The sequence below is a fragment of the Notolepis coatsorum genome, assembly GCF_963971535.1.
Source record: "Notolepis coatsorum genome assembly, chromosome: 7".
Classification (NCBI taxonomy): domain Eukaryota; kingdom Metazoa; phylum Chordata; class Actinopteri; order Aulopiformes; family Paralepididae; genus Notolepis; species Notolepis coatsorum.
Genome location: NC_140171.1, coordinates 139,835,961 through 139,854,084, shown reverse-complemented (window position 1 = coordinate 139,854,084; position 18,124 = coordinate 139,835,961). Strand labels below are relative to the sequence as shown.

Here is an 18,124-nt window from a genome sequence, read left to right as displayed (position 1 = left end):
TGTTTAATTTTTAATATCCCAACAAAGCACAGCAGTGGATCAGGGGAGCATTTATTTCCCCTTGTATGTTTATTATTCACTATACTGAGACATATCTATTCAAATCAGTGAAAAAGAACAATACAAGTCAATACATTATTTTGGAATGAAATCATCAGTGTACAGTTTGTGAAATGTTCAACCTGTGAAAATACATAAAAGAGTTAACATTCTTCATTGCAACTTTGATGAACACCCACGTTTATTCATTTTAAAACGTAAACAATTCGATTTCTTTGAAATTGGACACGTAGTTTAATAAAGCGGTTTAAAAACAAGCTTTGCACACAAACACATTCTGAGAAATGATCAAGAGTGAAAATCTGGAGCTGCTCCGTTGATAATGAGCTGGAAACCGACTTTGTGGAATCATAGAACGTGTCTTTGAACTTTTTCATCGCTAACAAGTATGAACCCGAACACGTGCCAATATCTCAATATTATGAACTGTCCAAAACTTTAGGAATAACACATGTAAATACTTTTTAGGGGTGTATTTAATAGTAGAATGGTCCAATTAATAGTAGAATAAAGTTAAAAGTGGGGTAAAAGAAAGCAGAGAATTGGTCATAATTCAAACACATGCTGTCTGTGCAAATCCAAGGCAATGGTGTTAACCACGGAACTAAACAAGGCTGCTTTTCCCCCCTTTCATTATTAAAGTCGAACCAACTCTGGAATATTTTCCCATTTAAAAAACTATAACCAACTACAATAACAAAGTGTTTCATTTTCTGCACATACGGTACAAACACATTATGACTGAACATTCTTTTTTATTCTTTATTGCTGATTCAAACATCTGCTCTTGTTCAAAATACTGCAGTGTGAGATAGTAACGCAAGACAGGGTTCAGGCTTTTCCAAACATTAGCTTTATTACAGAAGCAAGTTATGAAATGCACCTCAATGGAAGTCATTATACAGTACAAGTACATTTTGTCCATGCGACATCTTTGCCCCGATTTTACTCATTAATCTAGATTATGTAACGTCCAGTGAATACAGCATGTGCCAGAGGACAATTTCCTGAACATTTGTATTGTACAGAAACACTGAGATGATTATGACAATCAAACATTAGATTCAAGTTAATACTTAAACACCTACAAAACTGAGAAAGGAATTTTTTTTATTGAATATCACGCATCGATTCAGTGTCAAAACATTTTCTGTTTCACATTCTATACCTGCATCTCCGCCTCCAAGAGGCTGGCAGTGAGGGGTCCTGTGTCCAGCCTGATGCCACCACCCACTCCGGTGTCTGAGATGACCGGTGAGGCAGTCGGGGTCCTCATTGTGAGCATAGACAATGAAGGGGAGAAACTGGGGGTCATGGCTGAGGGGCTGAGCCCTGTGTTCCTGGCCAGCAGGGGAGAATAGGCGTATTTGGGGTAGGAGGGCCTCCTGCTCGGGGTAGTAACTATGTGGCCGGGCATCCGTGGGGGGACAGTTCTGACGCCAGGACGGGCCACGCCTGTTATAAGTGGCGGCGGGTGCATGAAATAGCTCACCTCGGCTGCCAACTCCTCACGTCCACCCTGGAGGAGCTCCTCGTCGGGGAGCATTCCTATGTCAGTGAAGACTGAGGCCAGGGGTTGGAAGCTTGGCTCCCAGTCCAAAAGGTAGTCCCAGCCATAGCTACCGAGGAGATGCTCCTCTGGGCACAGCAAGGAGCTGAGAGACCCCAAGTCGTGGCTCTCGGAGAGCGAGACGTACCCTCTCATACTCACGCTCTCCTCCATGCCCCTGACTCTGATCACTCCCGGGAGCGGCCCCTCGCCCCCTCCCTCCTCCTTGAAGTGGTGGAGGCTCTCCACGCTGGCCATCCCCATGGCCAAGCCTGTAGTGATGAAGGCCATGGCCTCTGGCCCTCCCCCCACAGAGTGGATGGAGATATGGTCAAAGTCTGCAGGGACAGTAGAGTCTGGAACCTGCGACTTCTTGTTGTTCTGCATAGATCCAGCTCTTTGATGGCACGGGTACTCGTTAATCCATTTCATTTCCTGGTCCTCTGCCATCTCACCCTCCGCTGAGCCACGCCCGCTCGAATCCGAATGCCTGTACGGGTTAGATATATCCTGCTTTGTCAACGTGCCGTTTGGCCTCTTTAGTTCCTGCAGACACATGCCAGTTTGTGATTGGCCACTAGACCTGCCGCATGAGCCCGTGCCGTGGTTCAGGTTAGCAGCAATGGCGGCAGCCTTTTCGATGGCAGCCTCTTTCCTCTTGTACCTAAGAACCAAGGCCACGAAGACGAGGAGCAGGAGAAGAAACATGGCCAGCGACACACACAGACTGACCACGTGAACGTCGAGGGGAACCCCGCTGTGTGCCTCCGCCGAGTTGGAGATGTTAATGGACACCAGGCAGGTGGTGGTCCTGGAGTCCCGCCTGGGACCGCCTGCGGACACCATCAGCTCCGCCGTGTTCTCTCTGCCGCGGCTGCCTCTCCGGCGACGTACGGCTCCCGACACAAAGACTGTGCCGGAAGTTTTGTTAACGGAGAAAAACGGGGAGGGGTTAACCAGGGAGTACTCCACCAACCCGTCCACACCGCCGTCGTGATCCATGGCCATCACGTAGCCCACCGTCTGCCCCGGCTTGGCGTTCTCGGGGAGGACGAAGTGGTACCGACTCTGGGTGAAGACGGGACTGAACTCGTCCACTCCCTTGATGGTCACCTGGACTCTGACCGTGGCCGCCTTGTGGCCCTTGTCCCTGGCCTCCGCCACGAAGCAGTACTCGCTCTCCTGTTCATAATCAAAGGTCTGTCTGGTGTGGATGTCGCCCGTGAGGGGGTCGATGGCGAACGCCTCCTTCCTGTCGGGGCTGCTGCTGCTGCCATAGTCCATGAAGCAGGTGGAGAGGATGGAGTAGGCGAGCTGACCATAGGGTCCTAAGTCGTTGTCGACAGCGTGGATAGAACAGGCAGGGGTGAAAGCAGAGAGGTTCTCAAACACAGAACAATTAACCACGGGGAACGTAAAGTATGGAGAATTATCGTTCTCATCCAAGACGGTGACGAAGACGACGGCGAACGCCACCAAGCGCTCTTCAGAGGACTCGCCGCCGTCGGACGCCTGTATGGTCAGGGCGTATTTAGCATCTTCCTCATAATCCAGAGCGTGATTGACCTCCAGCAGTCCAGAGTGAGGGTCCAGCTTCACGTGTCCCTTGCCGTTCCCTGAGATGATGTCATACCGACACAGGCCATTCTCTCCGAGGTCAGGGTCCCGGGCGCTCACTTGGACCAGCCTGGTGCCGACCACGCTGCTCTCACTCACCCGGGCGTGGTACTCCACACTAGCAAACACAGGGGCGTTGTCGTTGACGTCCGTCACGCCCACCCTGACGGCCGTGGAGCTGTTCAGTGGGGGTATTCCTCGGTCGGACACCCTCACCGTTAGCGAATAGCTCTCTGTGGTCTCGCGGTCTAGCGGCTTACACAGGACGAGCTTCGCTACGCCCTTATGCTGCTGCTGGTTCTTGACTTGAACCATGTTCATCTCCAAACAGAATCTCATCTCTTTATTTCCCCCTACGATCGCGTAGTCCAGACGGGTGTTTTCGGGGGCCCAGTCCTGGTCGTCCGCTGAGAGGGTGAGTAGGGTGGTGCCCGTGGGGGTGTCCTCTGGGGCTGTGAGTGTGTAGGTGTCCTGGTGGAAGACGGGGGCGTGGTCGTTGGTGTCCCAGATCAGCACGTCCACGGAGGTGACGGTAGAGCGGACGGGATCCCCTCCGTCTCTGGCCTCTACCAGGAGCTGGATCAGGTTGCTGCCAGTCATGGCCTCTAGAGGCGTGTTGGTGAACACAGACCCTGCAAACCGAGGGAGTTTCATTATTTTATTTTATTTTATTTGTTGATGGCATATATTCAAAAGAAGTTGTGGATATATTGGATAAATATGGTCTTAACACTTTCACTACCACACTACTACAATACAGAAGGTTAACCCTTTCACTGCCACACGACAAAGGGTTAACCCTTTCACTACCACACTACCAAAGGGTTAACCCTTTCACTGCCACACGACACAGGGTTAACACTTTCACAACCACACTACAGAAGGTTAACCGTCTATAGTGGTAGTGAAAGGGTTAACCTTCTGTGGTGTGGTTGTTTTTGACCAGTAGTTGATGAAATTGGCACTATAGCACACAGGGGGAGAAAAGGGGTCCCTGAAAATTGTGTATCACGCATGCACACAAGGACGCACAAGCACAAGGGTGACTTAGAAAACAAAACGAGTGCACTGGAGGCGTGTAAACATGCGTTTGTGCTTCAAATTGATTGGTCTATATATATATATATCTTCCTCGAAATCGAACAGGCTGACTGCCTGTCAATCAAAGGAGGTCGGACTCATTACAACTTTGCCAAAACTGAAAGTGAAACTGAACACGGATGGGATATAAACATTGCGAGGGGGGAAAGAAACAGACAAGAAACATAAGAAAACTCTGTCTATTTGGGAGGAAATCAGTGGCGGCTGGTCCATAGAGGGCACTCGGGCGCCGCCCCCCCTGGTGGAGAGAGAAGGAGAAGAAGAAATAGTTTTTTTTGGATTTTAGATTTTGGACAATAAACATGTTCAAAATAAATAATAATTACTCATTTTAAATATGTTTGTGTTTAAAATGCACAATAACGTTAATATCAAATATAAATCATTGTTTTGTGCGTGATTCACGTCACTCTCTCCTGATAGAAATCTACCTCCAAGCCTGAGCACTAGACTTAATTCTCACTGAGTGGGCGTCACTGCGGCATTCAGACAGTGTTGGATCTAACTAAATGGATTTATATGGACACTTTTTATCATGGAAAGTTCAAGCCTGGACCACAAAAGCTTCTCGAAGGGCTCGTTCCAACCTGATGCAACAAAACAAGTGAGTCTAACAATATGTACTGTTCTGTAGTTACTGAAACTGAATGAATATGGCAAGATTCAAGAGGTTTATTTGTCACATACATACACAAGGCATACAGTGAAATGAGGGTGGGCTGACCATGCCTGCTTTGTAGATAATAAATAGCCTCTCTCTCTCTCTCTCTCTCTCTCTCTCTCTCTCTCTCTCTCTCTCTCTCTCTCTCTCTCTCTCTCTCTCTCTCTCTCTCGTAGATTGACTATTGCACAACTGATTAAAAAAAAAACTTCAGCCCCGCCCCTCCACGTCCTTCCTACTAATACATAGCATCAGCCGCCACTGGTGGAAATGTGAATATAAACAAAAGCTGTTGGATTCCTTTAACCTGCTAATCCATCCACACTCTCAAACTTGTGTCCTCTTGATAAGATAGATAGATACTTTATTGCCATTTCAACACATGGTTGATTGGGATTTGTCTCGGTGCAATGCTCATTTCAGCATAAAACAGTGGAAAAAACATACAGTATAAAAAACATACAATATAAAAACAAGAATACATACAATGCAATCCCTGAAGTATTTCACAACCATTTCTAAAAATGCAACAGTGCTACAGTGCATAAAAGAGCTCAGTGCTCCATTTAAAGTGCATAATTGCCTGTCGGCTAGTGCTAGCCCTTATAGTACAAAGTGCCTGTGCATTAGGGCTTGAGTTCAGGTGACGGACAACCTCGGGATATGTGCTATTCTTAAAACAAGATGTCCTACACCGGAGTCTTCTACCAGAGGGAAGGGGGTTAAAGAGGTAGTAAGCAGGGTGAGAGGGGTCACCAAGCACCTTCTCCCCTTTCCGCCTGATGTGTGTGGCATAGAGGCCACAGAAGGAAGATCTCAGCCAATGATTTTTGACGCCATGCGTACAGTTCTTTCTAGCTGTCCCCTATCATGGACGGTTGTGTTACCGTACCACACAGTCACTGAGAAGGTGAGGACGCTCTCTACACTGCTCACTGGTTCTTTAGTTTGGCTAAAGCTGTACAAGGGAACAGCTCTGCAACCTTAACCCTTTCACTACCACACTACCAAAGGGTTAACCCTTTCACTGCGACAATACAGAAGGTTAATCCTTTCACTGCCACACGACAAAGGGTTAACCCTTTCACAACCACACTACAGAAGGTTAACCCTTTCACTGCCACATGACAAATGGTTAACCCTTCCACAACCACACTGCAGAAGGTTAACCCTTTCACTACCACACTACAGACGGTGTGGCAGTGAAAGGTTAACCGTCTGTAGTGTGGTAGTGAAAGGGTTAATGAACTTACTTACCACTGTATGGTTACTGTATTGTATGGAGCACATGTTATATTAAATGTTGTTGGAGGAATGCCTACTTTACCAGGAAAGCGTATTCATATTAGCGCTCTTTACAAGGAGAGAGAGTCCTGGCAAGAGTTCTATGATGGTAGACAAATCAATTGACGTTTATGTCCTTGGGCTACTACACAATGTTCCCGAAATTCTTTAGTTTCTCTTGGGAATAAGAATAACAAAAATGTATGCTTGTGTCAGAATACTGTAAATTGGGATATTATATTATATTATTAATAATGCTATTATGTTGTAATCATAACAGGACTTGCAGTCTAGTGCCACAGCTGGCTTGCAGTAACATTCCGGTTCTAAAGCAACACAACTCACAGTTATGAAACACATGGAAAACTGGGGAAGCACCAAAGAAAGCAAAATATTTGGATATAGTTAAGATTAAAGGGGAACTATCTTACTATTTCTTTCACTATTTGGGCAATTTTACACAATTCCTGTGAGTCTATGGAACACATCTGTAAGTAAAAAAAATCATTGTTTTGTATTTCTAATCAGGTTCCCAACGTTTTCAGGCCGCAACCCCCGAAATAACAGTGTCAGAGAGCTGCGACCCCCACAGGAGGTATAAATATATATATATTTTTTTATTTAATCTTTTTTTATTATCTTTCTTTTATAAATGGAAATGTATGGTTGAAACATGCAAACGTTCAAACGCACACACACTAATAAGCATTGGAGGCTTTTAACCAGGGCCGGACTGGGGAAATCATTCAGGCCAGGAAATATAGTGCGAAATATAGCCCCAGTCAGGGTCCCCCACCAGGAAATTTCTTGTTACAAAGACTTCATTTCCTGCATTCTGGTGCAGGAATTGTTTTATTTGTACCCTTTAAATTCCAGTGTTTGTGATGGCATGACTGCATAAATTATATATATTTTTTTATTATATATTCTTTTTTTGGAAATCATCTGGCGACCCCCCCCCCCCCCCCCCCCCCCCCCCCACGGCGGCTCGCGACCCCCACTTTGGGAACCCCTGCTGTAGAGCAGCAGTTCCTGCCCTTCAAGATTCCAAGCTGTTTTTGGCTGGGCTCGGCCCATACTCTCAATGCGCTTTGAGTGACAGTCACCCACTGCACTGGCAGATACCTTTTGGGGGAGAGAGAGAGATAGAGAGATAGAGAGGGACTAATTAATTTTGCCGCGGGGGGGGGGCATAATCCCACGCGACAATGCATTGGTAACTTGTTTCAAATGACAATATATACCCCCGTGAATATTATTGCACGGATCGGAATACGTGTTGATATTTTGCAACAGGTTGACGTGATACAGCAAGTACGCGAGAGAGAGAGCGAGAGAGAGAACGAGCGAGAGAGAGAGAGAGAGAGAGACAGAGAGAGCGAGAGAGAGAGAGAGAGACAGAGAGAGCGAGAGAGAGAGACTCCTCCCAGTCCCACCTTCCCACCCGTTTTATATAGTTCTCTGGTTGATTCACGATGTGTGTGTATGTGTGAACAGCTGAAGGTCTCTGCTAATTAATGGCTTCCGCATTATTTCCACTTGCTGCTCATATAAACGTATCACAGTTGATTGTGGGCGGGCGGTGGCAGATCAGTGCCTATTCACGTCAGCGAGCGAGTCAAATCAGAATGGCTTGGTTCAGTGGGGGAGTATTTTGTCTCATCTGAACTGGAGGAATGCGCCAAAAATAGAATTTGAGACCTAGACAGTGTTGGTACAACCCCATGTTGCTAGAAAACAATGCAAACCCCTGGAAAAGGCCATTCATAAGCTAGTTCCCCTTTAAGACAAGTTCTGAACGCTTTATTCAATATTTATGCAAATCCAAACTTCACCTCGCCATTGCTAACCCTCACCGCAAAACATGACAATTTGCTATATTAAAGAGAAGAGCCCTACAAATTACACTTGGAGTGAAAAAGAGAGGCTGAGTTTCAGCCTAAACTCTGCTGGATTTCTCACTCATTCCTTCACTCATGGGCTTTGGGAGCGCAATGACATTGAAATAAGAGCTAATAGGAGAGGTATTTGATAATATGATAAATAATATGAGAGGCATGGCTCCTTTGATAATAGGATAAATAATAGGAGAGGCTCAGCTTCTTCCCACAGGCCATCAGAGCCTTGAACACTGAACTCTCCACGCACAAGCACACATGAGCACACACACAACACACACACTGTACACGCTCACACACTAGCAGTCACTTTAACATGAGCACACACACACTCATGCTGCACACGCTCACACTACGGACACTTTACAGAAGGAAAGATCACTTTAAGAATGTACAGATACCGATATGCCTACTTTGTTTACTTGTTATTGCACTATGTCGCTCTATTGGTTGGACTCTTATATTATATTATTACTTGTATTATGCACATCGTTGCGGGCGAGACCCCCCGCATTTCACTGTATACCTGTATGCCGTGACAAATAAAACTCTTGTATCTTGTATCTATCTTGTATCTTGTATCTGGCATGGCTCCTTTGATAATAGGATAAATAATATGAGAGGCATGGCTCCTTTGATAATAGGATAAATAATAGGAGAGGCATGGCTCCTTTGATAATATGATAAATAATAGGAGAGGCATGGCTCCTTTGATAATAGGATAAATAATATGAGATGCATGGCTCCTTTGATAATATGATAAATAATAGGAGAGGCATGGCTCCTTTGATAATATGATAAATAATAGGAGAGGCATGGCTCCTTTGATAATAGGGTCTGTAGTTTGGTAGTGAAAGGGTTAACGTTCTCTAGTTTGGTAGTGAAAGGGTTAACGTTCTGTACTGTGGTACTGAAAGGGTTAACCGTCTGTAGTGTGGTGGTGAAAGGGTTAACTGTCTGTAGTGTGGTAGTGAAAGGGTTAACCGTCTGTAGTATGGTAGTGAAAGGGTTAACCGTCTGTAGTGTGGTAGTGAAAGGGTTAACCGTCTGTAGTGTGGTGGTGAAAGGGTTAACTGTCTGTAGTGTGGTAGTGAAAGGGTTAACCGTCTGTAGTGTGGTAGTGAAAGGGTTAACCATTTGGCAGTGTGGTAGTGAAAGGGTTAATGTCCGTAGGCTACAGCGCATTCACTGTTTCATAATGCATTTGCGTCATCGCTCGTCCATGAAACTGGTCTCACCGTTGTCTGGATGGATGTAGAAGCCCTGGAGAGGAGACAGGAGTCTGTAGGAGACGTCCCCGTTGAGCCCAGAGTCTCTGTCCGCGGCCGACACAGATAGGACCAGCGTGTCGGCCGAGGCCATCTCTGAGAGCTCCGCCTGGAGGAAGAATCAGAGAATGATCAGCACAGTCCTGTCTGTGGTTCTCATGTTCTATCACAGTGCATAGGAACCATCTGTACAAATCAAAGAATGATCAGCATTAGTCCTGTCTGTGGTTCTCATGTTCTATCACAGTGCATAGGAACCATCTGTACAAATCAAAGAATGATCAGCATTAGTCCTGTCTGTGGTTCTCATGTTCTATCATAGTGCATAGGAACCATCTGTACAAATCATCTGATGTCTGACTTATAAGATTTATTTATCTTATTTACAGTAACTGCACAATTGACCGTATGCACACGGTAGCCATTTTGCTAAACGATATATGGCCAGAGCCTGCAGAATAATGAAGGACCCTCACCACCCCAACAATAGCCTGTTCAAGCTGCTGCAGTCAGGCAAGCGCCTACGCACACATGCAGCAAGAACAGAGACTCAGACTCAGCTTCTTCCCCCAGGCCATCAGAACACTGAACATATCTCTCCACACACAAGCACACATGAACACACACACGCACACACACACACACACACACACACACACACACACACACACACACACACACACACACACACACACACACACACACACACACACACACACACACACACACACACACACACACACACACACACCACACCTCCTCACTTGCACTTTCTCACACACACACACACACACACAGACACACACACACACACACACACACACACACACACACACACACACACACACACACACACACACACGCACATACACACACACACACACACACACACACACACTACAAAAGATTTCACTTTAAGAAACATAACTGTAGGCGTCTGTCTACCACCGCAGAGACAGTGGGATCGAATCCGGCTGCCGCGGTGCCTCCGGCTTGGTCGGCCGTCCATACTGACACAATTGGCAGTGTCAGCGGGTGGAAACCCGGCGAGGGTGGGTCCTGGTCGTTGTAAACAGCGACTCCTACAGGTCGGTCAGGGTGCCTGCACAGCGAGGGAGGGAACTGGGGGAAGTAGTGTGATCCTCCCACGCGGTACACTTTCCCAGTGAGAGTCCTCGCTGTCAGGTGAAAAGAGGCTATCGGAGGAAGCATGTGATAGTCTTCAGGGCTCCCTAGACCGGCAAGTGGGGGGCAAATGCGCGCAACGACCAGGAAGGGGAGGGGGAATTGGCATAACGAGGAGAAAAAGTAGATAAAAAAAAAGAAACATAACTGTACATTAGTATAATTATTGTATATAGTACTTTACCTTAATTCTTAAGCTTAGCATTGTATTGTATTGTATTTTATTCTTATTACTTTTTAGCATGTATATTTCATTATCTATTTTATTTTATTATTCTATCTTATTATTTGTATTTTTGCACAATCGAGGCGGGCATGGCCACCTTCATTTCACTACATGTCTTGTGTATGTATGTGACAAATAAATCGCTTGAATCTTGAATCAATATTGTAACAATATAGTCCAGCACACACACCAGGAGTGTTCAGACTGACATTTTAAAATAGATTTCTTATAAGTTGTATAAAACTGGACCAGACGTTGCAATTTGCATCTTGGCTTCTTCAGGTTCACACAGGGCCCTCACTAAATCTGACATTTGTTAAAATAGTGTTAACCTATACCAGGGGTCACAACCTTTTTGACAATGACAGCCATTTTTCCAGATAAAAGAAAAGCCTGCCTTGGGAGCCGCCACTTATGAAAACCTTACTCATTTTCTGTCATAGTCCACGTATTTCATAAAGTATTTAGTATGCGACGCAACACCGTTCTCATTCATGACACGAGATGCAGACCACTGACCTACACAAACCGCCAGCCTCGCCGTGTGTTAACCCTTTCACTACCACACTACAGAAGGTTAACCTTTTCACTACCACACTACAGACGGTTAACCGTCTGTAATGTGGTAGTGAAAAGGTTAACCTTCTGTATTGTCATGGTGAAAGGGTTAACCCTTCGGTAGTGTGGTAGTGAAAGGCTTAACCAACCATCACCATGGCATCAGAGTGGTGTGTTGTACCTGGTAGGAGACCTGCGAGAAGACCGGAGCGTTGTCATTCACGTCCAGCACCTGGACTCTGACCTCTCCTGAGGTCTGATGGAGGGAGTCGGACACCCAGACGGTCAGAGTGTACTCCGTCTGCTCCTCGTAGTCCAGGGCCTGAGTCAGGGTCACCGCGCCGGTGTAGCGGTCGATGGCGAAGCGACCGCTGGTTCCTGTGTCGTTCCCGAAGCTGTAGGTGAAAACCGAGCCGAGGTCCGTGTCGCTGGCCACCACCTGAGTCATCACCGTGTGGCCTGCTGGGAGATCTACACGCAAACCACCTGAGTCACCGTGTGGCCTGCTGGGAGATCTACACGCAAACCACCTGAGTCATCACCGTGTGGCCTGCTGGGACATCTACACGCAAACCACCTGAGTCACCGTGTGGCCTGCTGGGACATCTACACGCAAACCACCTGAGTCATCACCGTGTGGCCTGCTGGGACATCTACAGTACACGCAAACCACCTGAGTCATCACCATGTGGCCTTCTGGGAGATCTACACGCAAACCACCTGAGTCATCACCATGTGGCCTTCTGGGAGATCTACACGCAAACCACCTGAGTCAGAAGGTTAGTCGTGTGGCAGTGAAAGGGTGGAAAGGGTTACCCGGCTGTCGTGTGGCAGGGAAAGGGTTAACCTTCTGTGAATTGTCGCAGTGAAAGGGTTAACCGTTTTGGTAGTGCGGCAGTGAAAGGGTTAATCTGATTAAATTAGTATTTTTTTTTTTTAAATTAAATCAACTTTCTTTAATGAATATTATAACTCATCAGTTTTAATACTATAATATTAGTGTAGCCCATGGGTCAGCAACCTTTACTATCAAAAGAGCCATTTCCCCCCCCCTCCCACAACATGTTATTCCTCTGGAGCCGCAAAACCAATTTACCCTTAAAATGAAGGTAACACAGTGTATAACATTTTATATAGTTATCCCCAAGCATACCCCACATTTAGCATAAAATGCCTGACAATTGCATACCCAAAGTAATTTGCGATTTATTATACTTTATACTTATAGCACACAGTTTGTTGCATTAATGGAATTATAAAGCAACAAAAATAAATGTTCTGACTTTTTATTGCTGTTTTTACCTGTTATAAGAAAAACCTCAAACTCTTATGAAGAGGAGAAAAGATACTGGCTGTGTAGACCTATTTTAAAATAAAACACAGAAGAGGAGACAAAACACTGGTGTCTGTAGACCAACTTTGAAATAAAACCCTGAACTATTCAGGTATATTTGAGTTCTTCCCTTATTTGTGGAACATTTATAAAATAAAAAGTAGTCCACTTTGAAAAAAGACTACCATGTGTAGACCTACTTTGAAATAAAACACAGAAGAGGAGAAAAAACACTGGCATCTGTAGACCTACTTTGAAATAAAACCCTGAACTATGCAGGTATATTTGAGTCCTCCCCTTATTTGTGGAAAATCTATCAAATAAAAAGTAAATTTTTTGTTGTTCGCAAATTTCTCACCACATATCAGGCATAGGCCTATAGGTATGCATCGTTAGTCGTGAAAGCAAATTAATCTGTCCACGCTGAATTAAACCCTCTATTTTCCTCAGACTTTCCTTTTTTTGGATTTATCCATGGTTAGCTTACTGGGGGGTCGGAAACTCAAGATTAGCCACTTGCAGACGGCAGGGAGAGGCGCGGGGTGTGACGTACTGTATTTGAGTTGATGAAATATTTGAGTTGACTAAAACTAAATATTTTAGTTGATGACATATTTTTTCATTTCAGTGTCACAGTATGACATCAATCTAAAAAATAAATAAATAAATAAATAAAGTTATTTATTTTTATTTAAAAAAAAAATTGCCAGGGAGCCGCAGCTGATTGGCTAAAGAGCCGCATGCGGCTCCGGAGCCGCAGGTTGCCGACCCCTGGTGTAGAGACTAATCTTTATCTGCAACTGTGAAGAAAAAACCCATTGGTTTAAACAGAATGAATAGACACATAAAATAAATATATATATATATAAAAAAAATATATATTTTTTTCTTTTTATTAAAAATAAAAAATTCGAATGTTGATTTAGAATTCGAATGCCAACGTAACGAACGAAGGCCCGAACGTTTGAACGTTTGGGCTCAGCCCTACCACACTATACCAAAGGGTTAACCCTTTCACCGTGACAATACAGAAGGTTAACCCTTTCACTGCCCCACACACACGTCAAAGGGTTAACCCTTGCACTACCACACTACAGAAGGTGAACCCTTTCACTGCCACACTACAGAAGGTTAACCCTTTCACTACCACACTACAGAAGGTTAACCTTTCACTACCACACTACAGACGGTTAACCCTTTCACTGCCACACTACAGAAGGTTAACCCTTTCACTACCACACTACAGAAGGTTAACCTTTCACTACCAACTACAGAAGGTTAACCCTTTCACTACCACACTACATACGGTTAACCCTTTCACTACCACACTACAGAAGGTCAACCCTTTCACTACCACACTACAGACGGTTAACCCTTTCACTACCACACTACAGAAGGTGAACCCTTTCACTGCCACACTACAAAAGGTTAACCCTTTCACTACCACCACACTTCTGTAGTGTGGTAGTGAAAGTGTCAATAAATTTTATACATAAATGAATACAGATAGATAGTATGTATCTTATAGATATACATAAAAGACGCTGCTCTGAAAGCGGGCGGCAGGCATGGGGCTGCTTACTCTCTGCTATCACCACGGGCTCCATCGAGGGGACGGCGGGGCTGTTGTCATTGACATCCACCACCTGGACCCTGACCGTGGTGGTGCTGCTGAGAGGAGGGCTCCCCCTGTCTGTGGCCTGCAGCACCAGCCTGCACGAGACCACCAGAGACACACAGTCAGGGCCTGCAATCTGGCAACCCTAATGTTTATTTAGATTGACTGTTATAAAGACACTGTATTATTGATATATTGTGTTCATAGTATAGAATAGAATAGAATAGAATAGAATAGAATAGAATAGAATAGAATAGAATAGAATAGAATAGAATAGAATAGAAATCCTTTAATAATCCAGAGGGAAATTCGGCACTACAGATCGCTCACATTGAATGAATAATGTTTATTTTTCTGTCTTGTTTACGGACAAATCAAACACACTCGTGTGGACTTACAAAAAAAAATAAAAAAAAATCACAAATGTACATATAAAGCTCGCACACAAAATCCAAAATCAATGACCGAAAAAAAGGAATAGGCTGAAGCACATGCTTATTTTTGCCTATCCCTTACAAATTCTTAAAAACTAAATATATTTTAATATAAGAAAGAAAAACTTAAAATATGCTGCAAGATATAATTTGTTTAAAGAAAAAACAAATGTTTGATGTTTTACTCAAAACTGTACTCCTGAATTATTTTATCCTTTAAGGCTTTTTTTATTTAACTCCCAAAATTTAAACACATCTAGCTTTTACATTAGTTCTTACCTTTTTACATGTTTTAAGAATACATAACCCTCTTAAATTATAGTTTCCTTCTCTTGGTTGAACATTGAACAACAATAAACATTTAGGTAGTCAATAGGACTAAAATAAGAGTATAATAATATTAAAATGTAGTATGTAGTAGGGGTGTAACGGTACACAAAAACCAGGGTAAGGTTCGGTACGGTTCGGTACGGATACGTGTACCTTTACATCCCTAATATGTAGTAATTACATGTCCATTAGAGTTGGGACAGACTTCCCCATTAGAGCTGATTTCGTAATGAGAAGTAAATTCACTGTGTTACTGCAACGGTATTTATGTGGCATCGTATAAATGCAAAACAATTACACAAAGCGGTGGAATCAACCTACTTGTATGAAGAGGTGATCTCGCGGTCCAGTAGAACGTTGGTAGCAAGGATCCCGCGCACAGAGTCCAGGATGAATGCGTCGTCATGGTTACCGGACACGATGGAGTACTCGATCTGCCCGTTCACTCCGCTGTCTGCGTCTGATGCAAACACCTGCAAACACCAAATAAGGGAACCAATGACGTTTAACCCTTTCACTACCACACTACCACATGGTTAACCCTTTCCCTGCGACAATACAGAATGTTAACCCTTTCACTGCCACACATGACAACCTGTTAACCCTTTCACTACCACACTACAGGCGGTTAAGAGTCATTATTATACTCACCGTGATTAGGTTCATTTTAAATTATATCGATAGGAGAGACTCCCCAATTACAAAAGTTTGAAATACGATACTCATATATATCGTATAACAAATGGGCCCAAGTGTGTTTCCCGTTGCAGAGTTTGCTGATACAATAGCCGACAGGAAACACACTTGGGCCCAAGCTGTTCCCCTGGCAACCGAATTCCCCTGAAAGGTTCTGTGACATTATGTGGTTTTGGTTAAGCTCAAAACCAATGAGCTATCCCTTACAAACAAAGCATCATGGTAGTTTGATGAAACTGGTATATAGACCACCGCAACACTTCCGGTATTCTGAAATCATGGGAGAGCGAGCGGGGGGAGAAAATGAATGAATGTGGATGAGAACCTTGACATTAAGTGGTTGTAGCTACGGCTGTGGGGGTGCTGGAGACATGATCCAATAGAATCGTATACGCCCGAGTCTCCTGAACACGGAGAGACCAATGCCAAGTCGATCTGCACTTTGTCGGCCAAGCTATAGTCACTTTTCCGCAAATAACTCCCGAACTACGCATGCGCAGATTGCCCAATCTCCTCCATGAGCTCAATGTAACGTGGAAGTGCAGTGGTCTATGGTAAAAGTCTTGTATCGCCATGGTACCACGTTTGCACTTAAAGGAAAACTCCAACATTTTGGGAAATTAGCTTATTTGCCATCTACCCCGGAGTTAGACAAGAAGATACATACTTTTTTCTTCTCTGTGCATGCAGTAGGAGTAGGAAGACACGCACCGTTAGCCTAGCTTAGCGTCAGTCACTGGAAGTAGGTTCCTCCATTAGCCTAGTTCCCAACGTCTTCCTACTCCTACTGCATGCACAGAGAAGAAAAAGGTATGTATCTTCTTGTCTAACTCCAGGGTAGATGGCAAATAAGCTAATTTCCCAAAATGTTGGAGTTTTCCTTTAAAGCTGCTACATTTTATATACAGTAAAAATAATTCTAAGGAAATAATAATACATCCACAGAGCTTTTAGAAAGGGGCTGGGTAAGTCGGCCGGGTAGCGCAGCGGACTAAGCATCTGCCTACCACCGCAGAGTCGTCCATACTGACACAATTGCCAGTGTTAGCGGGTGGGAAGCCAGTGTGGTGGGTCCTGGTCGTTGTAAAACAGCGACTCCTACAGGTCGGTCGGGGCGCCTGCTCAGCGAGGAAGGGATCTGGGTGAGGTAGTGTGATCCTCCCACGCATTACACTCACCCAATGAGAGTCCTCGCTGTCAGGTGGAAAGAAGTGGCTGGCTGACTCTGCATATATCGGAGGAGACATGTGATAGGCTTCAACCCTCCCTAGACCGGCAAGTGGGGGGCAAATGCGTGCAACGACCAGGAAGGGAGGGAAGGGAATTGGCATAACAAAAAAAAATTGGAATGGGAGAAAATACAGAAAAAGGGGGAGAAAAAGTAGATAAAAAAAAGAAAGGTGCTGGGTAAAATATATTGTTCCCCCCCCAAAAAAATAATTATGAATTTATCATTTAAAAAGTTGGCAGGTCCCAAATTAAAGTTGACATGTTGTGCGCATGTATCCCTTCATATTTCCCCCACGTGGAAGGCACCCGATTGGATAAATGACATGCTGGTGCTCTAGTGAGACATCTAGTGGCTGAATGTTATCTATTTAAGCATTACATCACATCACTAGATCACGCCTAGGAGTGGTTGTTAGGCCCGAGGCGCAGCCGAGGGTCGTTAGACCCCCCTAGGCGTGATCTAATTAGTATAACACACAACTTCAAGTGATGTAATGCGTTTATACAATGGCCGAATTCACCCAACCTTATTGCTATACAATAAACACACAGTAATTGAAGCATAATGGAGATTTATTCACAAAACCATCCACAGAAAAAGTAGGTAAAAAAATATATATATTGCGTCCGTGTCTAGAAGCAGAGGGAGGTGCAGAGGGAGGTGCTACAAAGCATGCCGTCTAACGACAAACTTCATATAAATCCTGCGATTTATTATTGTTTTGACAATGGGTCATCATGACAAACCAACAACTAACATATTCCAGTTGACAGTATCTTTTTTAAATTATTCATTACGAATATATCCATACTTCCATTGTGTCCGGGACATCCAGTGAAATCACTTCGTGTGACAGTGTCCTTTTGAAGCAGAGGGAGGTGCAGAGGGAGGTGCTACAAAGCATGCCATCTAACAACAAACTTCATATTTTCACCCTGCAATGGATTTAGGTGCGTCTCATCTCTCCTCTCTCATGTTGTCTGTGCTTCTCCTCTCCGGCACCCGAGACAGAGAGCACTCAGCCAGTGGCCACTCCCCTCAGACAGAGAGCACTCAGCCAGTGGCCACTCCCCTC

General features: G+C 44.6%; 1 protein-coding gene across 1 annotated transcript in view; it reads right to left on the bottom strand.

Annotated features, from left to right (window-relative positions):
• Positions 1 to 1,222: 1,222 nt before the first annotated feature.
• dchs2 (dachsous cadherin-related 2) overlaps positions 1,223 to 18,124 on the bottom strand; it is a gene marked incomplete at both ends in the record, with an annotated part of 108,258 nt that continues 91,356 nt past the window's right edge. The window contains 5 exons of the mRNA XM_084318409.1: positions 1,223 to 3,858; positions 9,409 to 9,547; positions 11,589 to 11,878; positions 14,323 to 14,453; positions 15,444 to 15,595. Of these exons, the coding sequence (XP_084174535.1) occupies positions 1,223 to 3,858; positions 9,409 to 9,547; positions 11,589 to 11,878; positions 14,323 to 14,453; positions 15,444 to 15,595 (3,348 nt within the window). The remainder of the gene's footprint in view (positions 3,859 to 9,408; positions 9,548 to 11,588; positions 11,879 to 14,322; positions 14,454 to 15,443; positions 15,596 to 18,124) is intronic.